This window comes from Herpailurus yagouaroundi, unplaced genomic scaffold, assembly GCF_014898765.1.
Source record: "Herpailurus yagouaroundi ecotype Mexico unplaced genomic scaffold, PumYag 189, whole genome shotgun sequence".
In the NCBI taxonomy this organism is placed as follows: Eukaryota; Metazoa; Chordata; class Mammalia; order Carnivora; family Felidae; genus Herpailurus; species Herpailurus yagouaroundi.
Genome location: NW_024412420.1, coordinates 1,764,828 through 1,790,469, shown reverse-complemented (window position 1 = coordinate 1,790,469; position 25,642 = coordinate 1,764,828). Strand labels below are relative to the sequence as shown.

At 34.9% G+C, this 25,642-nt stretch overlaps 1 protein-coding gene across 1 annotated transcript in view; it reads left to right on the top strand.

Annotated features, from left to right (window-relative positions):
- BRIP1 (BRCA1 interacting DNA helicase 1) overlaps positions 1 to 25,642 on the top strand; it is a 210,707-nt gene that overhangs the window by 141,327 nt on the left and 43,738 nt on the right. Inside the window, 2 exon segments of the mRNA XM_040496925.1 lie at positions 1,761 to 1,920; positions 2,912 to 3,033. Coding sequence (XP_040352859.1) covers positions 1,761 to 1,920; positions 2,912 to 3,033 — 282 coding nt within the window.

The window sequence follows — 25,642 nt, the reverse complement described above, 5'->3', positions numbered from 1 at the left end:
GCGGGGCTCGAACTCACAGACCGCGAGATCGTGACCTGGCTGAAGTCGGACGCTTAACCGACTGCGCCACCCAGGCACCCCTAAAATAAATACATCTTAAGCTACAAGTATATTTCTAAGTATTATCTGTATTGAATCCCGTATTTTGAATGGTGAGTGCTTTTCTTATTCATACCTAAAGGTATCATTAATTCTACTGTGTTTTTCTTTTTTAACCATATGTTCTTTTTTTCCCTAGTTTTATTGAGATATAATTGACATATAACACATGTTTTCTTTAAGAATATAATCTTTAGTGTTGAGTTTGTTTGCTGGGTTTTTTTACCCCACTAACTTTGTATTGTCTATTAGTCTAAAGTTACACTGTTGTTAGAATATGTGGTTAACCTTTTTTAAAATGTTTGTTTATTTTGAGAGACAGTGTGCATGCTTGTGCATGAGCCATGAGTGGGGAGGGGCAGAGAGAAAATCCCAAGTAGGCCCCGCGCTATCAGCGCAGAGGCCGACACGGGGCTTCATCTCACAAACTCTAAGATCACGACCTGAGCCGAAATTAAGAGTTGGATGCTTAACAAACTGAGCCACCCAGGCACCCCAGAATATGTGGTTAATCTGATAAAGGTTCTTTGAAATTTGTTGAAAGTCGTTTTGTAATCTAGTACATGGTTATTTTTTTTAATAAATGTTTTTTTGTGGTTGTATATTTTCTACTTGTTAGCTACCTGAGTCTCTATTTATGTATTTACTTAATTCAGTTTATTAATGATGTTCAAATTTTTAAACAGCTTAGCTGCCTATGGACTAGGTAAAATGATCTTTAAGAATCTTTAGTTGAGGAAATTAAAGAATTTCACTTTAGGTTTAAAGAGGTAAGTTAAGGGGTGCCTGGGTAGTGGCTCAGTTGGTTTAGTGTCCAACTTCGGCTCAGGTCATGATCTCGCAGTTCATGAGCTCAAGACCCTGCTGACAGCTCAGAGCCTGGAGTCTGCTTTGGATTCTGTGTCTCCCTCTCTCTCTCTCTGCCCTTCCCCCGCTCATGTTGTGTCTCTCTGTCTCTCTCAAAAATAAATAAACATTAAAAAATCATTTTAAACTGATAAGAACAGATACTATACTTAATCTTAGGTAGATCCTGAGAAACTTAATAAAAGACCATCGGGGAGGGGAAGGAAAAAGAAAAAAGTTAGGGAGGGAACCAAACCAAAGACTCTTAAACTGAGAATAAACTGAGGGTTGATGCGATGCGGGGCGGGGAGGCGAGGGGGGGAGTGGGTGATGGGCATTGAGGAGGGCACCTGTTGGGTTGAGCACTGGGTGTTGTATGGAAACCAATTTGACAATAAATTTCATATTTAAAAAAAATCATTTTAAAGAGATAACTTAAAATTTATCCACTTTGTCAGAAGTCATTTTTCTGTTTTTGAAACCCCAAAATAGCAATCATGGAAGTAGCAGCAGCAGCAGCGGAAGTAATGTTAGTAGTAATAGAAATGGTAACAGCAGCAGTAGCAGTTAACGATTGTGGAGTTCTTACAGTGTGCAAGGCATCATTCAAAGCTATCTAAATCAGTTCATGAATTTAACCCACTAACAACACTATGGCATATTATTGTTTTTCTCATTTTATAGATGGGAAAAGTAAAACACAGGTTATTAATTCACTTGCCGTAGTCACATTGTAGTCACATTTTCTTTCAGCAAACCAAGGTAAGTTCAGTTGGACACATAAAACGTTCATTTTTTTTCTTTTTCCGTTCCAGTTATTAGAAAAGTTAAAAGAACGTTGGCTCTCTACTGGTTTATGGCATAATCTAGAGTTGGTGAAAACCGTCATCGTAGAACCACCGGCAGGAGAAAAAATTGATTTTGATGAATTACTACAGATGTACTATGATGCAATCAAATACAAAGGAGAGAAAGGTAATTGGAAATTATTTGATGGCCAATCAAAAAGTATTTTTTATCATAAAGAAGTTGATGCTGTCAGAATTGTTACTTTTTAAATGAATTTCACTTAAGAGAAAAGTTATATTTTATAATCTGGGTGAAAAGAAAATAAACTGAAGAAACTCTTTTATTTGGAGTTGTTCTCCTATGGATATTTTCATTGGAGATGCCAGTTCAACTTGAAAAACAGCATATATTCAGGTTAGGAAGACATTTAGTATAGTCTTCCCTACACTACCTAAAATGTTTTGTGAAAGAGGATGGATGGAGTATGCATAAATATCTACCTTGGTGGCCAAATGAGTCCTGCGTTTTGATATAAATAATGTACTTTATGCTTACATTCTATTACATAAGGTAAATTTGAGTTTTCAAAGCATAGCTGAAGTCTTAATTTCAAATTTAGAGAATGTCCATAAAAAGTTTGACAGAAAGAGCTGATAGTAAAAACTTATGAATAGTGCACCATCTTAAAGATACTGTAACATAATTGTCAATATTGTCAGTATGATGAGATGATACAGAGTATTCTGTATGTATGTTTTAAATGCTTTCCAATATAATAGTGATTCAATATAATATATAGTACAAACTAGAGTTGTTTAAATCAATCTGAGGCCTTTACATTTTGGTGGTAAAAGTAATGATTGCAGTTACACTCTTAAAGATAAAACAGTTGGTACCTAAAATTTCTCAGTTCATCTGCAAGTTAATTCTACTCTGATGTGGTTTTTCTGTGGAAGTTATCTGGGAGATACAGTTTGTAAATTGGTTTGGTACCATATTACACAGAAATGCAATTTTGTGGCCCTTTTAAAACTTTATTTCATCATAGTTTTTTATTTTGATGTTTTAAAATTTGCTATGATGATTACTTAATTAGATCTTTTCAAAATGACAAGAATAAGCAGTTTTGAGGAATTTTAGATGTACTTTTTAAAATATTTATTTTTTATTGCTTAAGATGGAGCCCTCTTGGTAGCAGTTTGTCGTGGTAAAGTGAGTGAGGGTCTGGATTTCTCAGATGACAATGCCCGTGCTGTCATAACAATAGGGATTCCTTTTCCGAATGTGAAAGATCTACAGGTAAGCCATCAAAGCCTTAAGTTTTATTTACCACAGAGGTTGTTGATCTTTTTCTTTTTTTTTTTTTTTTGTAGTTTTTACTTAAATTCCTATTAGTTAACATGCAGTGTAATATTAGTTTTAGATGCAGAAGTTGTTTATCTTTACATAAAGTTGATTATATGTTTTTCTTATATCCTGAGATATTTAAATGCTTTGGTGACTCAGAATGAGTGAGAAAGGTTTGATAGATATGGATTTATTTTATTTTTAACTTATATTGTCTTGTGCTCAATAAGAGTGATTTTCAAAGTGTGATCTTGGATCAGGAGTATCCGAATCACCTGGGAACTTGATAGAAATACACAGCTCAATCAGAAACTGTATAGGTGAAGCCTAGCAATTTGTGTTTTATCAAGCTCTTAGCCACAGACTTACAAAGGCTCTCCAGGGAATTCTAGGGGACTTTCTCTGTCTCCCTTCTCTCAGTGCTATGCCCAGCCCTGCTGATTTCAGTGATTTTAGCTGCTCCAAAATCTGATCTCTTGGACCCCAGCTCACTAGGACCACCATACTCTGCCTGTATGTCAGTGCTCTGTGCTTTTGTCAGGAAATTATACCCAGGAAGAGAGCTAAGAATCATGGAGTTCACCTAATGGTTTCCCTTATCTCAGAGATTATAGTCTTATGCTACCTCATATCTACTCCCTGAAAGCAGTTGCTTTATCTCTTTTGTCCAGTTTTACTTTTACTTACAGTGGGAGGAGGGATCCCAAACTGGTTATTCTGTCAAAGCCAGAAACAGGAGTTTTGCTTCATTATCACTGATTGCTAACCATTATATTTGAAAAATTATTTGCAGCAATAACTTGAAGCCTAAGGTGATGTTATTTTCCATCACGAAGGATTTTCTCTTACTCCCTGCTGGAATTTGAAGGTTCTAGCCACCTGAGACCCAGACTTCAGGTTTTCTGGCCTTTGAGCTGAGCATAATTTATATCCCTCTTCCTAGGGTACAGTCTGTTAGGGTCTCATACCAAAGCAAGAATTCTTTCCCTTACAGTTACATTTATTAATACTTCAGCAGACACTGTGAATTATATAATATTAACAGTAATAAACAGTATTTCTCTGGTTAGCTCCTACTCTTCCCTAACCTCTGGATTTCTTGAAAGTTTCTAAAAGTCCTTAGGAGGTTACCTAATCCTTTCAGCCTTCACTAACTTTGGTGGCTTTCACTACCTTTCTTCAAGTACCGTGACTCTTACTGAGAGTGCTGACAATCATGCCCAGAGCTCCTATCCTAAAATGGTTAATGCTGCCTCTGACTACTGATGAAATAGTTGACATCCAGTCAAGAAAACCGTTGTGTTCACTATCAACAGCTTTCATTGCCACATTCCATTGAAGCTGAATGCTGCTGATGGTACTGCTATTGGCAGTGTTACTGTCTTTCTGATGTCTTATCATTTTACCTTGGCCCTATGCACTAATGCCGCTTTGTTAAATTGGAGAGAATCCCTTTCCCCTCTTTGTACCACACGTTCTCCTAAGGTCTTAAATATATTTTTTCCCTAAAACTAGCTCTTTAAATTTTTGCTTATTATCTCCTCTCTTTCTTGGACCTATGTATGAGTACTTGAGGACCATAAAAGAAGATAACTTTTTGGCTGATACTAGGTTGTACAAAATATGCTCACAAAAATAGCAAATCCTGAAGGGATTAATTCACATCAAACTCAATCGTGTTACATCTGAGAAGAGAAAGGAATGATGGTGTGGGTAGCTATCAAAAGGGACTTTAATTTTTCCTATATTTGTTTTAGTAGAAAACAAGTTTTAAGAAAATATGGCAAGAATAAAGATGTTTATTATGTCATTCTTTGAAAAAAATTTACATTTAAAGAAAATGTTACTTGTGAACAAAATTACATTTACCTTATATTTTCTCTATTCTCACTCCCAACAACTATGATTATGGGCATTGTTTTGCACCGGTGTTGAGTTCTTACTGCTCTCTTTCCTCAGCATTATTTTTTCTCAGGCAGTGTCTCACTCTGTCATACAAAAAAGATAGCTGGTAACCTGCTCTGACATTCCTTAGTAATGGTCTTGCTTGTTACAGTTCTGCTTATCTGAATTAAAATGACTGACTGTAGTTATACAGAACAGCAAAACAACAAGCTTCACTGCAATCTGGGTGTGGAGGAGGAGGGTGGTTCTAAAGAAGTTTCCCCAGTAGTTCCTGAAAGGGGCAAGTGGAGTAGACCTAAGAGTAGTCCTAACTGCAGGGACAAGGGACAGATAGAGAGGAAAATTCTTTATTGGCAATACCAGATGTAAGGGAAGTGTATTTCTTACTGCCTTATGTCTAGATCAGTTCTTCTTATGTAGCAAACAAGTCTAAAATTTAATGGCTTAAAACAACCATCTGTTATGAGTCACACATCAATTGGTGGGGGGTGGTAGCTGGGTGGTAAATGATCTGAGTGAACTTGGCTGGGCTGCTCTGCTGATTTCAGCTGGGCTTAGTCACCTGCTATGGTTTCACCAATGTAGGTTTGGCCCGACTGGGTCAGCTCTGCTCTACATGTATCTCATCCTTTGTATCCCAGCAGACTAGCCAGAACATTTTACCATGTTTTATACCTTGTCAGAGATAGAAGAAGGCAGGTTTGATTGTGCAAATACTTTTCAAATACCTACTTATATCACATCTGCTAACCTATTGCCCAAAGCATGTCATGTGCCTAACTAAGCCCAAAGTCTAGAGCAAGGGGTGGGGTGTGGTTATTTTCTATCACATATGGCAAAGGGCTTAGAATAAAGACTCCAAAAAAGAGTTTCGGCTTTTTTTGTTTTAATAACTACAGAATATTTATAAGGCATCCATTCAAAAGACTGATGTTTATAAGCTTTAGGAGTATAGGTATACAATTTTTATAATAATTAGGAAGTTCTTTTATCATTTGGAAGTGAGCAGAATATAGCCATCAATACCTAAATTTTCTGAATACTTGAAATAAATCAGAACACCATTATGGGTGATTTTTTTTTTCTGAACTTGGAATTAATATTTACTATATATATGATTGACAGGTTAATTGCCATAAATTACAAGAAGTACTACAAATCAATATCAAATAACTAAATGGAATAAGAAAAATGCAAAAGTCATAAAACATAATCCACAGAAAAAAGTGCAAATAACCAGAAACATACGAAAAAAAGATGTTCTTCTTGACTCAAGAGAGAAATGCAAATTCAAACAATGAGATATTTGTCTTGGAAAAGATTGAAATGAGTGATGATGCCAGTGATGGAAATAGACTATTTTAGAAGGTGGAAGTGTAAGTTAACACACTCCATTGGGAGCAGTTGGAAATATCTATTTAAAGAAACGTCAATTTCAGAATTAAGCTATTGATAAATTTTGGAATCAGATACACCATGTTTAAGAATTTTTCCTGAAGAAATAGTTGTACAAATGTAGGAAGATATATGTTTATAGGTATTAGTTGCACTTTTGTTTTCATATAAAAAAATTGGCAACCACCTAATTGCCTATCAACCGAAATCTAGCTAAAAAGCATATAGCAGTTGTCTATTGACTATCACACATTTGCGGAAATAGTAAGTTATATCTATACATACTGACAAGGAATGATAACTGATAAGTGATTTTTAATGGTCAAAATGTGTATAATCTGAACACATTTTTTTTGTAAAATACATGGTATAAATCTTGAATATGTATTTTAAAAAATCCAAAAGAGTACACATCAAAGCGAAACCTATGATTCTCTCTTGGGAGTGAAACTATGGAAAAGTAATCTTCAACTTCATATATTCTATATTGCTAAGTTATTTTGCAGTGGGCATGTAACACCCTTGTTACCCGAAAAATACATAAATTTATATAATTTTAGATACATAAGTTTGTATTTTAAAATATATAATACATAATTTTTGAAGACAGAAATTAATGCTGTTAATGCCGTTGAATAACTGTTATTGATATATTTACCAGACACCTCACTGACACCTGCTAGAGTAACTCAAAATTGTTCAAAAGTTCATTTCAAGTTATAAGCAAGGTGGTGTATTAGTAGACAATATGTAGAACATTGGTAGAGAGTAGTATAAAACTTTAAATGAAGGGATGAAGCAATAAAAATAGAATATTGAAAAATGGTAATTATTTGGGAAATTTTAATGGCTAGAGAATATGACATTCCAGGTTCTTTGTAACATCAGTGCTCAGTACACCACGTTTTGCTCTGTAGTTGCAATTATGCTTACTGATGATTCTCGAAATGTATAAAAAATCAGCACAAATCCTTTTCGGTAGTTCTCTCTGATCTCTACTACCAAGGATCCATATTTCTTGTATCAAATAGAAAGAAGCGTTCTTTTTTTTTTTAATTTCATTTTTTAATTTTTAAAATTTAATTCCAAATTAGCATATAGTGCAACAATGATTTCAGGAGTAGATTCCTTAGTGTCCCTTACCCATTTAGCCCATCCCCCCTCCCATAACCCTCAGTTTGTTCTCCATATTTATGAGTCTCTTGTTTTGTCCCCCTCCCTTTTTTTTATATTATTTTTGTTTCCCTTTCCTTATGTTCATCTGTTTTGTCTCTTAAAGTCTTCATATGTGTGAAGTCATATGATTTTTGTCTTTCTCTGACTAATTTCACTTAGCATAATACCCTCCGGTTCCATCCACATAGTTGCAAATGGCAAGATTTCATTCCTTTGGATTGCCGAGTAGTACTCCATTGTGTGTGTGTGTGTGTGTATGTATGTATGTATGTATGTGTGTGTGTGTGTGTGTGTGTGTGTATATATATATATATATACACACACCATATCTTCTTTATCCATTCATCCATCGATGGACATTTGGGCTCTTTCCATACTTTGGCTATTGTTGATAGTACTGCTATAAACATGGGGGTGCATGTGTCCCTTTGAAACAGCACACCTGTATCCCATGGATAAATGCCTAGTAGTACAATTGCTGGGTCGTAGGTTAGTTCTATTTTTAGTTTTTTGAGGAACCTCCATACTGTTTTCCAGAGTGGCTGCACCAGCTTGCATTCCCAATGGGTGATTTCTTAAAATTCGTAAGTGATCCAAGAAGTTATTGAAGATATTTATTTCGGATAAAAAAGGAAAAAATATATATAAATTAAATTTATAAATTATAAATTTATAATTATAAATTAAATATATTTAATAATTAAATATAATATATATTAATTAAGTATATTATATATATTGTACATTACATATTAAATAAAAATAATTTATAAACATAAAATATAAAAGAATAAAAATATAAACATATACATACACAAATATACATATATACAAATATAAACAAAATATAAAAGAAATACAAAATTTTGATAATTAAGTCACTTCATTTTTTTGTTTTTGCCTATGCTTTTGGTGGCATATTTAGGAAACTTGACAAATCTAGGCCATGCAGATCTGTCCCAGTTTTCTTCAAAGAGTTTCATAGTTTGAACTCTGAAATTTAGATACGTGATCCCATTTGAGTAAAATTTTTTTAATGTTTATTTATTTTGGGAGAGAGAGTATGAGCAGGGGAGGGGCAGAGAGAGAGAGAGAGAGAGAGGGAAGGAGGGGGGGGAATCCCAAGCAGCCTTCGCACTGTCAGCGCAGAGGCCTACGCTGGGCTGGATCCCACAAACCAAACCGTAAGATCATGACCTTAGCCGAAACCAAGAGTTGGACAATTAACTGCCTAAGCCACCTAGGTGCCCTGCGTAAATTTTTGAATATGACATAAGATAAGAGTTCAGCTTCCTTATATCTGAAATGAGTCACTTATAGACACCATATAGTTTTTTTAATTCATCCAGCCAAATTCTGCCTTTCTGTTGGAGAGTTTAATCTATTCACAAAGTAATTACTGATAAGGAAGGACTTAGTTCTACTATTTAGCTATTTGTTTTTTATTTGTTTTCTGTGCTTTTTGTTTCTCCGTTGCTTCGGTATTACCCCTTTTTGTATTTAGTTGTTTTTTTTTGTTGTGTACTATTTTGGTCCCCTTCTTTTCTTTTGTGTACATTGTTTAGTTATTAGTATTACCTTGGGGATTACAAGTAACATCTTAACTTCCTGTTTTATATCATTACTGTCCTTCCTGTTTTATATCATTACTGTCATAGATTGCATTTTTATACATTATATGCTCATTAACATAATTTATAATTATTGTTTTACACATTTGCCTTTTAAATCATGTAGAAAAAAAAGAATTACAAACTAAAAGTATAATAATACTGGCTTGTATGTTTAACTACACAGTTCTCTTTACCAGTGCCCTTTATTACTTCCTTTACTATAGTAGGAAGTATTAAACTAAACTGAAGTACTTCCTACTATATTGCCTTCATTATATTATATTTTAGTGTTTATAAATGCACTTTGTAATCTGTTATATGGTGTACTTCAAGGATTAGGATAATTTCTTAAACATCTTTGTCTCTATAATTGGAATGTAGTGAGTGTTCAGTAAATGTTGATTTAATTAACACTTAATATAAACTCATTTAATATATTTAAGTCTTGAATACATATATTTTCATATTTAAGCATTCATATTTAAACATGTTTCATATTTAAACATATTTAAATATATTTATTATATTTAAGTATCAAGTATATTCAATGTATTGATTGAAATAAATTAGAATAGAACTAAAAGTTAAATATGTATTAATATTCAGGCATACCTCTTTTTTAAATTTTTTTCTTTTAGTTTAAATTTTGTTAACATTCAGTGCAATATTGGTTTCAGGAGTAGAATTCAGTGATTCACACATACAATACTCAGTGCTCATCACAAGTGCCCTCCTTAGTACCCGTCACCCACCTAGCCCATCTCCCGCCCACCTCCCTCTGTCAACCCATAGTTTGTTCTCTAGCATTAAGAGTCTCTTGTGGTTTTTCTCTCTTCTCCCCACCGCTTCTCATATATTTATCTGTTTTGTTTCTTAAATTCCACATAGGAGTAAAATCACATCGTATTTGTCTTTCTCTGATTAGCTTATTTTGCTTACCATAATACATTCTAGCTTCATCCATGATATTGCAGATGGCAAGATTTCATTCTTTTTGCTGGCTGAGTAATATTCCATCATATACACATATATGCCACATCTTCTTTATCCATTCATCATGTGTTTTGATTACTCTACTAACTGGCTGTACCTCCATCTCTCCCCCTCTTCTTGGGCCTGTTTCCTGAGACACCACAATATTGAAATTGGTACAGTTAATAACCTTTCAGTGACCTCTAAGTGTTCAAGTGTCACATGTCTCACTTTAAATCAAAAGCTAGAAATGATTAAGCTTGGTGAGGTAGGCATGTTGAAAGCTGAGATACGCTGAAAGCTAGGCCTCTTGTGTCAAACAGTTAGCCAAGTTGTGAATGCAAAGCAAAAGTTCGTGAAGGAAATTTAAAATGCTACTCCAGTGAACACAAAAATGATAAGCAAAACAGCCTTATTGCTGATGGAGAAAGTTTTTTTGGTCTGGATAGAAGATCAAACCAGCCACAACATTCTCTGAAGCCAACACCTAATCCAGAGTAAGGCCTTAATTATCTTTAATTCTATGAAGGATGAGAGAGGTGAGGAAGAAAAGTTTGAAGCTAGCAGAGGTTGGTTCATGAAGACATCTTCATAATATCAGAGTGCATGGTGAAGCAGCAAGTGCTCATGTGGAAGCAGCAAATTATCCAGAAAATCTAGCAGAGATAATTAATCAAGGTGGCTACACTGAACAACAGGTTTTCAGTGTAGATGAAACAACCTTATACTGGAAAAAGAGGCCACCTAGTATTGGAACATCTAGAAAAGAGAAGTCAATTCCTGGCTTCAAAGCTTCAAAGGATGGGCTGACTTTTCTTAGTGGCTAATGCAACTGGTGACTTGAAGCTGAAGCCAGTGCTCATTTCCCATTCCAAAAATCTTGGGGCCCATAAGAATTATGTTCAGTCTACTCTGCTTGTGCTCTATAAATGGAGCAACAAAGCTTGGATGACAACACAGCTATTTACAACATGGTTTACTGAATATTTTAAGCCCACTCCTGAGACCTACTAATCAGAAAAAAAGAAAAAAAGATTACTTTCAAAATATGACTGCTCATTGACAATGCACCTGGACACCCAAGAGCTCTGATGGAGAAATGCAATGAGATTAATGTTGTTTTCATGCCTGCTAATACCACATTCATTCTGCACTCATGGATCAAGGAGTAATTTTGACTTTCAAGTCTTACTGTTTAAGAAATACATTTTATAAGGCAATAGCTGCCATTGGTAGGGATTTCTCTAATGGATCTGGGCAAGTCAACTGAAAACCTTCTGGAAAGGATTCATTATTATAGATGCCAATAAGAACATTCATGATTCATGGGAAGAGGTCAGAATATCAGCATTAACAGGAGTGTGGAAGGAATTTATTCCAACCTTCAGAGATGACTTTGAGGGACTCAAGACTTCAGTGGAGGGGTGCCTAGGTGGCTCAGTCGGTTGGACACCCAACTTCAGCTCAGGTCATGATCTCGCAGTTCATGAGTTCAAGCCCCACACAGACTCTATGCTGACAGCTCAGAGTCTGGAGCCTGCTTCAGATTCTGTGTCCCCACCTCTCTTCTGTCCCTTCCCCCCCCCCCCCCACTCTCTCTCTCTCCCTCTCTATGTCAAAAATAAACATTAAAATTTTTTTTTTAATTATAAAAAAGACTTCACTGGAAATGTGGTAGAAAATCTAAGCGAACTAGAGTTAGAAGTAGAACCTGAGGATGTGACTGAATTCCTGCAATCTCATGATAAGAATTTAATGGAAAAGGAATTGCTTCTTATGGATGAGCAATGTAATCTCCTAGTGAAGATGCTGTGAAGATTGTTGAAGTGACAGCAAAAGATTTAGAATATTACATTAACTTAGTTGGTAAAGAAGTGGCAGGGTTTGAGAGAATGGATTCCCAATTTTGAAAGAAATTTCACTGTGGGTAAAATGCTATTAAACAGCACCATGTGCTATAGAGAGAGTTCATGAAAGCAAGAGTCAATCAATATGACAGACTTCATTGTTGTCATATTTTAAGAAATTGCCATAGCCTCCCCAGCCTTAGGCAACCACTACCCTGGTCAGTCAGCAGCCGTCAACACTGAGGGAGGAACCCCACCAGCAGAAAGATTTTGACCCACTGAGACGATGATTAGCACTTTTAGCAATTAAGGCATTTATGTTGTTTTTTTTTTTAAGACCTAATGCTATTGCACCCTTAATAGACTACAGTATAGTGTAAACATAACTTTTATATGTACTGAGAAATGAAAATTCACTTGACTCATTTTATTTTCATATTTGCTTTATCACAGTGGTCTGGAATCAAACCCATAATATCTCTGAGGTGTCTATTTCTATTTGATATAATTTATTAAAATAGTATTTAGTTTTGTTGTTTGTTTTACTTGACACTGTTACTTAAAAACAACAATCCTAAGGCGCATGGGTGGCTCAGTCAATGGAACATCCAACTCTTGGTTTTGGCTCAGTTCATCTCATGGTTCATGGGTTCAAGCCCCACTTTGGGCTGTGCACTGATAGCATGGAGCCTGCTTGGGATTCTCTCTCTTTTTCTGTCTCTGCCTCTTTCCTGTACGTGTGCACGTGCGTGCTCTCTCTCTCTCTCTCTCTCAAAAATAAATCTTAAAAAAATTTTTTTTAATCTTTATTTTTGAGAGAGAGACAGAGTGTGAGCAGAGGAGGAGGAGAGAGAGAGGGAGACATAGAATCTGAAGCAGGCTCCAGGCCCTGAGCTGTCAGCACAGAGCCTGACGCGGGACTCGAACTCACGAACTGTGAGATTATGACCTGAGCTGAAGTCGGACACTCAACTCAGCCACCCAGGCACCCCTCTAAATAAGTAAACTTTAAAAAAATCCTCCAGTTCTATATACTTTAATTAAAACATGGTAATGATAGCAATCATTATTAGATGATAATAGGACATTAGTGAACATTAATATGACTTAAATGAGGCAATATGGTGTGTTGTTACAGTCATTAAAGGAGTTACAGAAGAAAATGCTCAATCCCAGTACCATTTTATACTAATACATAGTAGAACATAATAAATGAAGGGGGTGTCTTATATTGGTTATACTGATTGTCACTCTTTATATATTATTTTTCTGTTGCTGCATTAGTATGGTCACATAGCTTAAAACAATACACATTTCTTAAATGTCACAGTTTCTGTAGGGCAGGCATGTAGGTATGGCTTAACCAGCTTCTCTCTTCAGGCTTCCACAGGCTGCAGCCAAAATGTTGGCTGGGTTGTGTTCTTATCTGGACCTTGGGGTCTTCTTCCAAGCTCATCCAGGATGTTGGCAGAATTCAGTTCCTTATGGTTGTAGGACTGATCCAACCAGGGGTAACTCTCATCTCAGGCTATGCAGAGTTCCTTCCCCTGTGGCCTTCTCACAAGCCCTCTCACCACATGGCAGTTAACTTCTTCACAAGGTCAACAAGATAGATAAGAAGCAAGTCACAGGTTCTGCTCATACTTAAGGTGAGAAGATTATATAAGACACAACTCTCTGAGTCACCTTATGGTATGTTTGCCATATTCTTGTTTTTGGTAAAATGAGATGATGAACTAAATGATTTCCATAAATGGCTCTTCCAAAACTAAAATAGTGCTTCAAATTACTTACTAGACTATAACTTAGGACTTTATTAATAGGACTTTTATATTAATACTCAGTCTATCACACAGAAATAAGTGGAAGCTATTTATATTGAAAACCTTAAATATTACAGCTTCTGGAAATGAAACAATCTATTTCTACATTATTTTCTTCATTGTTTCATTTGAATTCATATTTTAGAAGATTAAGATCAGTGAGTTAGAAAAGTGATTTGAGTGGGAAAAAGAGCAATGACATTAATTTTATGATACTAAAATTTTTTTCTTAAATTTGAGACACAGATTATGGAAATAAAAATGAAAATACAGTTTAAAATACTAACTTAAGACTCTTATAGTCTCAGTTGCAGAGTTTGGCTTTTAGAGAAGCAGGAAAATGTATGTTAGAGCCAAAAATATGACTTCTTTGGCTGTGACCAGGATTTCCTCTTCCCACCTTGGGGACTAGAAAGTAGAGGTAGGAAAATTTCATTTTGGAGCCAAGTGTGACTTGTTTAGTTCAAGTCATAATTTATTGCACATACCTCAGGGACCTGAAAATAAAGAAACCCACTATGAAATGTTGATAATGGGCCACTCTGAAGGGCAAGCATTAAGCTAACTTTCCCAGTGAGGGTTTTTTTCACTTCCACCTTTCCCAGATGCTTCTGATCATTCTATAAGGACATACTTAATCGTGTAATAGTTAAAAAGAAAACTTTCTGTGCACTAAACCATAGTATTTGAGGGGCAGGAAAGTGAACCAAGGCCTTTATATGATTAGATGTCAGTGGAAAAGTATAACTGAAAGAAAAGTTTTTTTAATGCAGTTCAGTCACAGTATAACAAGGCTGCCATTTAATGGATATCTAAAGCAAATCCTTTGGCCAATTAGTATGATCTAAAAGCTACAAAAACCTTCAACTTTCTAATTCAGACATCTACATCTCAAATTGATGGCATATTCATAATTTGTGAGACATTATAAGGTACAATATTTAGATTTTAAAATTAAATTTTATTTATATTCCTTAACATAGTTTGGTAGTACATAGAAATTTTTTTTTCATGGATATTGTGCCTTTAACTCCCCTGTGGAAAATTCATAAAACCACAGAATATGGCAAAAAAATTTTATACTTTAAAAATGTTCAAATGGTATTTTAGATTTTTATAATTGGTTTCATAAAATTTGATGGTAACATTCAATTTCAGAAGTGCTTTTATAGCAATTGAAATAACTTAAGATGATAAATTTTATATGCTTATTATTTTCTTTATTAATATAGTATGTTGAGTTATTAAATTGATTTTATTTGGAAACTATTTACAATTCAGAAGATGATCTGATTAGTTATCTTAGTTTTGACATACAGTACCTATTATTTTTTTTTTTAGCAAACTTCTCTTAGCTCTGAAGGTACTGAACTATATGAATATATTATTTTAATCAATTTTTAAAAGTTATACTCATAATTGAAAAATATAGGCATGTTAAATTAGTTATTGACTTTATAACAAACATGTATAAATTTATAGACTTCCATGCATCCTTGGCATTTTGTAAACCTCAGAAAAGGGCTTGTTAGCCTTTGCATGCCCCCAGAAGATAACACCATTGGGGTGCCTGGGTGGCTAAGTCAGTTAAGTCCAACTTCAGCTCAGGTTGCGATCTCATGGTTTGTGAGTTCCAGCCCTGCATCGGGCTCTCTGCTGTCAGCACAGAGCCCGCTTTGCATCCTTTGCCCCTCTGTCTCTGCCCCTCCCCTGCTCACACTCTCTCTCTCTCACAAATAAACATTTTTAAAAAGATATCAGCATTAATAAAACAGTGCACATTAAACCACATTCAACCAGTGTTTTCAAGTGTCAAAGTACTTTTTTTTAATTAAAAAAATTTTTTTTAATGTTTATTTTTTGTGAGAGAGAGAGAGAGAGAGAGAGAGCAAGCATGAGTCAGACTGAGCCACCTCAAGTATCAAAGTATTATTAGATGATAGCAATATATGAATTCTTAAATCTGACATTTCTTTTTAAGGAGATTGTTGTTGATTCTTCATTATTCCTTGTTCCTTTGGCAGCAGTGTGTATATTCATCAGTAGATGAATGAAGGCAGGAATGTAAAGGACTATAGTATATCAAGACAAACAATTTCGGAAACAAACTATTCTTAATTTTAAGTAGGTTTATCTATTCCTTTTGTATCACTTCCATAATTGTGCTGATGATCTTGAGTATTGTAGCATTCATGTATTCATTCATGTAATAAGTTTCTACTAAGAGCCTAATTTGTACTAGATACAGTAGGTATAAAAATGAATGTGATGCTAGGGTACCTGGGTGGCTTAGTCGGTAAGTGTCCGACTTCGGCTCAGGTCATGATCTCACGGTTCATGAGTTCGAGCCCTGCATCTGGCTCTGTGCTGACAGCTCAGAGCCTGGAGCTGCTTCAGGTTCTGTGTCTCCCTCTCTCTCTGCTCCTACCCCACTCACACTCTGTCTCTCTCTCAAAAATAAATAAACCTTAAAAAAAATTTTTTTAAGTGAACATGATGCTATCTCTATACTACTAAAGTCTTTAGTGAAGGACATGAATGTATTACGGTGTTTGGTGGGATTGAATCTGAGTGTTCAAATGCTTAGAGAAAGTAAAATTAAGTAAAACCTTTCTTTCACCTCTCATCCAGATATCCATTTACTTAGATTTGCCTAAAATAGATGAAGGAGACAGAGAGATGAGATTTGAATCTTGTCTACAATGATATTGAAGCATACAAACATTTGATAAAGTGGAATGGCTTCACCAAAGGTCAGATTACAATAAGACTATTAATATCGTTAAGACTATTCAGAATACCAAAACAACCATTTTTTTAAATATCTGCCAAGAGTACCAAGTACTTTAATAGACTGGTGACACAGTGAACCACTATACAGATTATAGCCCTCTGACTCATGTAACTTACAGTCTGGTAAGGAATAGTGACATTAAAGTAATGAAGTTAATTACAGTCGTGATAAAGGCTGTAAGAAAAAGTCATAAGAACTATGAGAATGTATAACAGGATCCTGACCTAGTGTTTGTGGGTAAAGAAAGACTTCCTGAGGAAGTGATATTTAGGCTGACACTTAAATACTGTCCTAGAAGGCTAAGACTTATATAGATGAACAGAATGGGTAAGAGTATTCTCAGCAGAAAGAATGGCCTATGCTAAGGCTCTAAAGGTGTGAAAGAGGATAAGCAGTTTCCAGGAATTGAAAGAGGCTGAGGTAGAGAGTGGGGGAGAATGGCATGTGAATAGAGACTGGGAGAGATATTAAGGAGCCAAATCATTTAGGACTCTGTATGCCATTTTAAGGATTTGAGACTATTCTAAGCCAAGGGAAATTCTAAGCTGTCCTGTGGGAAACCAGATCTGGGAATAGAGCCTGAGGTCAGAGTGTAGTGGATTTTTAGTTATAGTGTAGCATCTGATACAGAAACCCACCTGGATCTAGCCCCAATAATAACATGTGGTTACCCAGGGGAAATGGCTATGTATATAAACTTAAAGGGCTGTAATACTAAACTCCCAACATTTAGGAGTCCAGCAATTTGCTGTCGGAATTTTTGGAAACACTTAGACCAAAGCACAGATATGGAAGAAAAACCATGTCACCTCTGAAGGTCTAGAATGAGTTTATCCTCAATTACTTAAACATTTTTTTCCTCCTCAGAACGCTTTTTTTTTTCAAGATAGTTTGGCCAAAAGTATTATTAAAGTAGGTTTTAAGTGCACTTTGAAATAACAGAATTAGAATCTAGTTTAAATCTAATTATTCCATGTGGGTTGACAACTTGTAATTTGCCGTGGAAGGTGAAAACTGAGATAACCAAACCCTTGTTCCCATCCTTTTTTAAAAACAAACAAGCATAAAAACACAAAAATAAATGGCCAAGGTATTTTTAATTTTTAAATTAAAAAATTCCCATATTTCTTAAAGGAATGTTTTGAGATCAGGGGAAGAAACATTTAAAATCACAAAATTTCAAGCAGTTTTCATTAGCCTTTTTCCTTCTTTTTCTCCCAATAATCATGTCATTCTAGTTCGGTGGGGGGGTGGGGGGGCAGATAAAAAGCCATGCCTGAATATAGCTACAAATTAAAGCTTTGGATATTTAACAAATAAAAACTTTTGGCTTATGAAAATTTTTGAAATTATATTTTCTTATGTGCATCTTGTTGGCAAGAACAAGAACTTTATTGACTTTTGTATTTTACTTTTGTTCTCATAGTAGGTTGAAGGCTTTAAAAGTGATATTATCACCCTGGGAACTTATGAGGTTGATTGACACATTACTTCCAGTGGCCTAGAGCATAATCAGCACCACTGACCTCAAGGGAAGTGGTGGAATTAACTTTTAACTTCTCTGAAAGTTTTCTTTTTCTTTAGAGTAGAATTTTTTGTTGCAGTGGATTTTGACCTATTTATATTTACTTAATCAAATCCCCTTGTTGTGAGCAATGTTCTGTGCATTGTAGGATGTTTGGCAGCGTCTCTGGCCTTTACCTATAGATGCCAGTAGCAGACCCTTCTCTCCTCACTAGTTGTGACAACCAAAAATGTCTGTAGACATTGCCAAAATCTTTTAGTAGACAAAATCAATGTCAGTTGAGCACCATTGCTTTATATAATAAGGCATAGGAGCAGCTGGGTAATTAAGTCAAGTGAGCATCTGACTCGACTTTGGCTCAGGTCACGATCCCTGGGTCATGGGATTGAGCCCTGCATAGGGTGCTGAGCACAGTAAATGCTCAAGATTTCTCTCTCTCTCTCTTCCCCTCTGCCCCTCTACCCTGCTCATGCTGTCTCTCTCTAAAAATATTTATGTGTGATATATATAAATATATATATATAGAGAGAGACATATGGGTGTGTGTCATGAATTAAAATGAGCAATCTGTTTATCTTTTAATTATTTTTTATCAAGTTGAAAAAAGTTTAATAAAGCTTTTACTAAGTCTAATTTATACAAAATACAGTTGTTTCTTATATTAACAATATCTTGGCTTCTGCCCCATTCCCAGCCCTTGCTTCTGAGAGGCAGCAAATTTTGCTTCTTTTAGCTATTTTTGTCTGGTATTTACTCCATATTTTATCTTTATTTAATCAGTTTTAGACCTAAGTATTTATTTGCTATATTGAGATAAGGATTTTAGCTTACTATATACCTTTTCCTTCTTTTTCCTCCTAACATAGTTACATCACATTTTAAAAATTAAATCCATAATCAATATTCACATCATGACTATGAAAATATTGTTCATTGTAGTCAAATAATTTCCTTCCTTTCTTGAACTTTTTATCTTCCTATTAATAATGCCCTCTGTCCTTTTTTCCTTTTCAAAAGATCTTTGTTTTGGGTGTTTTGGGTTTTTTTTTTTAAGTTTATTTATTTATTTTGAGAGAGACAGAGAGAGCATGAGCAGGGGAGGGGCAGAGAGGGAAAAAGAGAATCCGAAGAAGGCTCAGTTCTGTCAGCGCAGAGCCCCATGTGGGGCTCAATCTTAACCAACTGAGCCACCTAGGTGCCCCTAAAAGATCTTTAAATTAATTTTGGGTCACCCTTCAATGAATATATGCAACACCTCTCAATACAGTTTTCCTATCAGATCTGTGAGATAATAGGTCAGTCATTTTTTTCCCTCTGAAGACATTGCTCCTGGAGCCTCCTGATCTCCTACTTCAATCAAGCAAGACCAAGTTGTTCTTTAGCCCACTTAACTGCCAGATTCCTGAGATTTCCTTTTGCTGTCATCCTGGGAATTTGATTTGCCTATCTTCTGTGTTGGATCCTAAGTTTCCTGAGTCTCAAATCTTCCTAAATGTTTTCATCTTCATAGTACAGTCCTTTGGCAGTTTATCTATACTTTCATTTCCTGAGCTTTTTTGGACTCCTGCTGGCCTAACTGGCTTATTTCCCATCAGTAGCTCTGTGGGTACTTTGGTTTGAACTTTCACCTCTCTGCTCAGTCATACACCTTTTGTCCATCTGCTTTTCACATTCGTGTATCAGGTTTTGAGTTTGCAGATGTCTCTTAGTTTAATTGAAGATGAAGACTGTTTCTCTTATTTGTCTTTTAAGTTTGGAGAAGTTTTTATGTCTTTCTTTTTTCCTTTCTGAAACTAGAAGTCTTCATTACTTTGTAAGATTAAGTATGGGATTTTAAAATGTTGTGATCCCAGGGGCGCCTGGGTGGCTCAGTCAGTTAAAAGTCCAACTCTTGATTTCGGCTCAGGTCATGATCTCATGGTTTCGTGGGTTCTAGCCCCACATCAGGCTCCATGGTGATGGTGTGGAGCCTGCTTAGGATTCTCTCTCTCCCTCCTCCTCTCTCTCTGCCCCTCCCTCACTCCTGCTGTCTCTGTCTCTCTCAAAAATAAATAAATAAATAAATAAATAAATAAATAAATAAATAAATAAATAAAATCTATGATCCCGTATACTTTATTCCCACACTTCTACAAGCACATTTGAGAAGCTCTAAATCAAATATTCCTAACAATAATATTGTAAAGGTAGAAAGTAATAATTGTTCTAAAAAATCAAGTATATCCTTCTGTTTGAAAGATAAATTTGGATGTAATAAAAATCTAGGTGGAGAAAGTATCGTAATTCATTTGTTAGGCTGTGGAGGTAATAAGTTTCAAGGTTTTAAGTGTATTGCAGTATTTTTCAGTACTTCTATAATCTTTGTTACATGCACACTTTCTTGTGACCATGTTTGTTTTTATTTTTTATTTTTATTTTTTTAATTTTTTAAAAAAAATTTTTTTTTCAACGTTTATTTATTTTTGGGACAGAGAGAGACAGAGCATGAACAGGGGAGGGGCAGAGAGAGAGGAAGACACAGAATCGGAAACAGGCTCCAGGCTCTGAGCCATCAGCCCAGAGCCTGACGCGGGGCTCGAACCCACGGACTGCGAGATCGTGACCTGGCTAAAGTCGGACGCTCAACCGACTGCGCCACCCAGGCGCCCCAACCATGTTTGTTTTTAAATGTCACAGTGTTTAATCATGTGAAATCTGAGTCTAAGCCTCCTCTTACTGTGATTACCTTCTACTTTCTATGCCTGCCATTGCCATAAAACTTTTATCCAGCACCCCCTCTCCCACCCCACTCCACCCCAGGGCCAAAGTGCTTAATATTGCATTTTCTAGCATCTACAAGCTTCTTCTATGAGAGATCTTGCCATCCAGAGATACATAGGAGTAGGTGCAGGTTTCTGTCACTTGCTGAATGCAGCACCACTCATTCCCCTTAACAAAGCCTTTTTTTTTTATTAAAAAAATTTTTTTTAATGTTTGCTTATTTTTGAGACGGAGAGAGAGAGCATGAGCAGGGGAAGGGCAGAGAGAGAGGGAGACACAGAATCAGAAGCAGGGTCCAGGCTCTGAGCTGTCAGCACAGAGCCCAATGTAGGACTTGAACTCACGAACTGCAAGATCATGACCTAAGCTGAAGTTGGACGCTGAACCGACTGAGCCACCCAGGTGCCCCATCAAAGCCTCTTAATATTAGCTTATTCCTTTAAGAGCCTGGAGTTCCATTTACAGCCTCACATTGCTTTCTTACGTATGATATTACTTCATTTTATTGGTTGTTATTGCTAGACAAGTTTATTCATAGTGAGGGAAGCTCTAGATCATAAGATATGTGAATGAGATAATATTCAGACTAATAAAGTAGCAGTCATGCATTCATTCCATAGATTATATCACTAATGTATTTTATATGTATATAGTTCAAATACAGCTCATGGGTTGCAAAGTGATAAAGAATATTATGAAAGATATTAAAAAGTGCTAGTGTTATAATTTGTCAGAAAATTTAAGATCAATTGCAGAAATTATTTAGCAAAAATTGTGTTTCAAAACTGAATGCTGTTCTCTATGTCCTGCCAAAGTACATACTTTCATTGATATTTGATGAAAAAGTAGCTACGTCACAAACTGAAGAAATTTATTTTATGTTACCTAAGATAATGTGCCTATATACTGAATAGAACAGTTTAAATGCCTTCATAGGGAGTTGATCCAGGTGTTAAAGCCCTAATTTGAGGTGAACAGCCTAAGAGATGGCCCACATTGTCTCTATTAGTCCTGTGACTTCTTTCGTATACGTGCAACAATATAGTATAACAGAATGTAAAGCCCACCCAAACCATTGGATTTTAGAAATAATGGGATATGTAATGACTCCAATCCACTTACCTCCAATATGTGATGATGCTTTACTGTTTTGTGTGTCATTTATTTCTTCAACTCTGTGTGGCAGGAATTATTTTCTTATGTTTTCTTGTTTTCTTCTACTTACAAAGGAGGAAACTAAGAAAGAAAGCTAAATTGAGGGGGTACTGTGCCTCGCCCAAGGTCAAACAACTAATTAGTGTCAAAGCCTTGAATCCAAGCTGTGTATTTTTTCCATTATACCTCCTTCCCTCAGAACCTACTATAGCATGAATATATATATGACCTTTTCTAGAGATGATAAGCATTTTCAGATTTATATAGATGATATTTTAGTATGGGTAGCCTAACTAAATTGCCACAAAACTTAGTATTTAAAAAAAATTTTTTTAACTTTGCCCTTTATAGAATGAGTGTATTCAACTTAAGGTTTCTTACATGTTTTAAAATATTAACTGTCTTTTTTTTTCTTTTAATAGAAATATATTAATTTCTGCTCTTTTCTGGGTTCATTATCTTATCTTGAAAAATTATTTTTGTAATAAAAAAACCCAAAGATCTAATGCACCATACTGACAGAATGTTTTTGCATTATTCAGAATTACTTAGATGTTGCTTAGTTACCAATAAGCTATTCTGGATGGAAGCTAAATTATTTTAACTAGTTGAGGTAAAATATGTTGAATATGTCGAGAATAAGAGATGCCTAGTTTGAGGAGAATGTTTTTTTCTTATATTTGAAATTTCTAGGCCATTTTTTTTAACAATGATAATTTATAACACAGAGTTCAATATAGATTTTTTCTGTACAAAGTGTGTTACCCAAAGCAGCCTTAAAGCATCTGTGAAATAAGTTATGTTACTGATACTGTGTCTGTTACTATGTCTTGATTCTTATTTCTTAGTAGATTATTGTGGTCAATTCCTATTGTAACAAGAAAAGTAAGTAACAATTGAAAACCATCTCTAATGTGTGTGTGGTTTTTTGTGTGTATTTTTTTTTTTTTAACTCTAAAAGGGAGCCTGGCTTCTTAAGTCTTGGCAGAAATCCATTTTTTCCCCTTTTAAGAAAATATATATACTATATTTGGTTAACTTGGTGTTTCAGAAATCTTGAAAATATGCCAGATGAAATAAAACCAGCTATATTCCTTTTATCTAGCTAAATTATTTTACATACAAGATCTTATGCTGAGTTTAGAACTCTAACCATTGGAATTTATATTGTGATACCCTGATAAAAAGTGTTTATACTGTGATGATATAAAGCAGTAAATGTCTCTAATGTGCAGTCTCTGTCTCCAGATTTGGTTTGCTATAAATGTTTATGTTTTAGGTCCTTTACCTTGGCGAAAGATAAAATTATGCATCTTGAGTGTTTGCTGGACAAATGTGTTTTTTTTTTGAAGCAAAGTTTTAAAATATTTTTAATAATAAGTTTAGCTGATTGTTGTCAGTCTTATTTTGAGGCTTGAACTTCTGTTTTAAAGCTTACATATGAGAAAAAAATATATTCTGCCTATAGTGGTTGCTTTTAGAAAAGCATTTAATACTGAAATCATAATATATGTTCATATGAATTGGGATAAATTCCCCGGTCTTTTGTATGAGGCAGTAAAGTGAGGAGATGCATTTATAATTCCAGTTCATATTTATCACACCACTTATTTCTTCAGAAGCTATGTGTAAAATGATACTCTCATCATGCAGAGCTACTTATGGCCACACTGTTGGGTTTGACTAAGTTGAAAAAATAATCTAGTGTTCAAAAGTGTGACTTAAATTTCTTGTTGACATATACAGTATAATCCTTTTGGTTATTTTATATATTCTATACCCATTCAGTAGTGTAGTACGTATACTGTCTCCAATAAAACTGAGTCATTAAAGGACTTGAGAAACTTACTGTTTGATCTCAAGTATATTATAGTGTAATAGTAAAATCAGAATCCAGAACCATTTAACTTCTGCTTGACAATAGTTATCTGGGTATTTTTACATAATTCTCTAAGTGTCACCTCAGTCTTGATTATCTGTGTCTGCTATTCAGGATCTCCTCTTTGCTTACATCAGGTTAGCTTTTGATGCACAGATATTTTTAGTTACCCAGAAACTACTATATTAAGGGTTGTTTTTTTGTTTTGTTTTGTTTTGTTTTTTTCATTTTCTGTGAACTTAAACTCATTATGGGAAAAAAAAAATTCAGTGCAGCATCTGAACCAATGGGTTGCAGACTCAAGCCACTAAAGGAGTTAAACAGGTTATTTAAATGAGTGAGCTAGTTGAGGGTTGGCAAATAGTTCAAATTATTTTAAGCTACGGTAAGAGCCACATGAAACGTAAGTTTGGGCCCTCTGTTTGCAACCTTTGATAAAATAGTTTGATTTCTCTCTGCTGTTTACACACCCCTCCAGAATTACACATATACTAATTTATTGGGGGTGGGGACCAAGTGGTTTAAACTCTTCTAGAGTGTACAATTAAATATAGCTTTCTATTTTGGGAAAGCCTTGTAAAATGTATTTGAAAAGTAATGTTAACTGGTCTACAAGATCATCTTTCCAAACCACACTTCAGCTTAGTTTATAGTGTTTACTTTCTGTCAAAACTTAGAAAAAACATTCACAGTTAACTTCCATAATATAAAATGTCTGTCTCGTTAGGCATTAAAGAAGGATTGGTCAACAGGTATAATGTTATTAGACTGTATTGCTAATGTGAATGTGGACATGACCTCCCAAATAGATCAAAGACTAATCTCTTTGACAGTTACAAGATGGCAGAGCTTGCCATGGGCCTTTTGCTGCTGCACATTGAAACTATTTGTTTGGAAATCATGCCTGAGGGATGAGAATGCATTTATAAGGATGAGCAGGTAAAAGTAAAAGGTTGTCTTTTGACATTTCAACTAATCCCTTCCAGCCTTTGGTTTACTTAACATTTAGGCTATTTGCTGGCAGGAGAAACTGACTTTTTCACATATGCTTTATGTCATTTCAAATTGGGCATTGATTTTCATGCCTGATAATCCCTAAGTGTACAGTGAAATAGATTCTGATGTCATTATAATGCGGTATACGATCTTCCTACCTTTTCTAAACCCTTAACCTTGCTTTCCCTAATGAAATGTGTTTCCCCAAGACAATTTTTTCTTTTTATTAATTTTTAGGAGTGTGTTTCTTTATATAATAAAAAATATTTAAATGTTAATTGATATATATATATATATATATATTCACCTTCAAAAGGTTTTTTTTTTCTTTTCGCCTAAAATAATTTTCCTGGGTAAAATACTCACAGTATTTTAAAGGCTATTTGGATGGTAGAGAATATTTGAAAACTTATAAGAAATTGAATTCATGTTGTCAAACATAAAAATTAGTTCATTTTAATGAAAACTAAAACACTAAGGAGAGATAATTTTGTTTATTTAATCTAATAGTTGCTACATTATCTCTGTTTCATTTATAACTAACATATCCTAGAACAACTGTTATCATAGGCAGAGTGATCATTATAAAGTATTTGTCTGGAATAAGGTGTAGGGAAATTTGAAAACCCTTAAGCTATTATGTCTAACAAAGGATAAATGCTACAATTTGGCAGGGGTTGGCAGGTACCGTCAAAGAATATAGAGAAACTACTTAGTTATA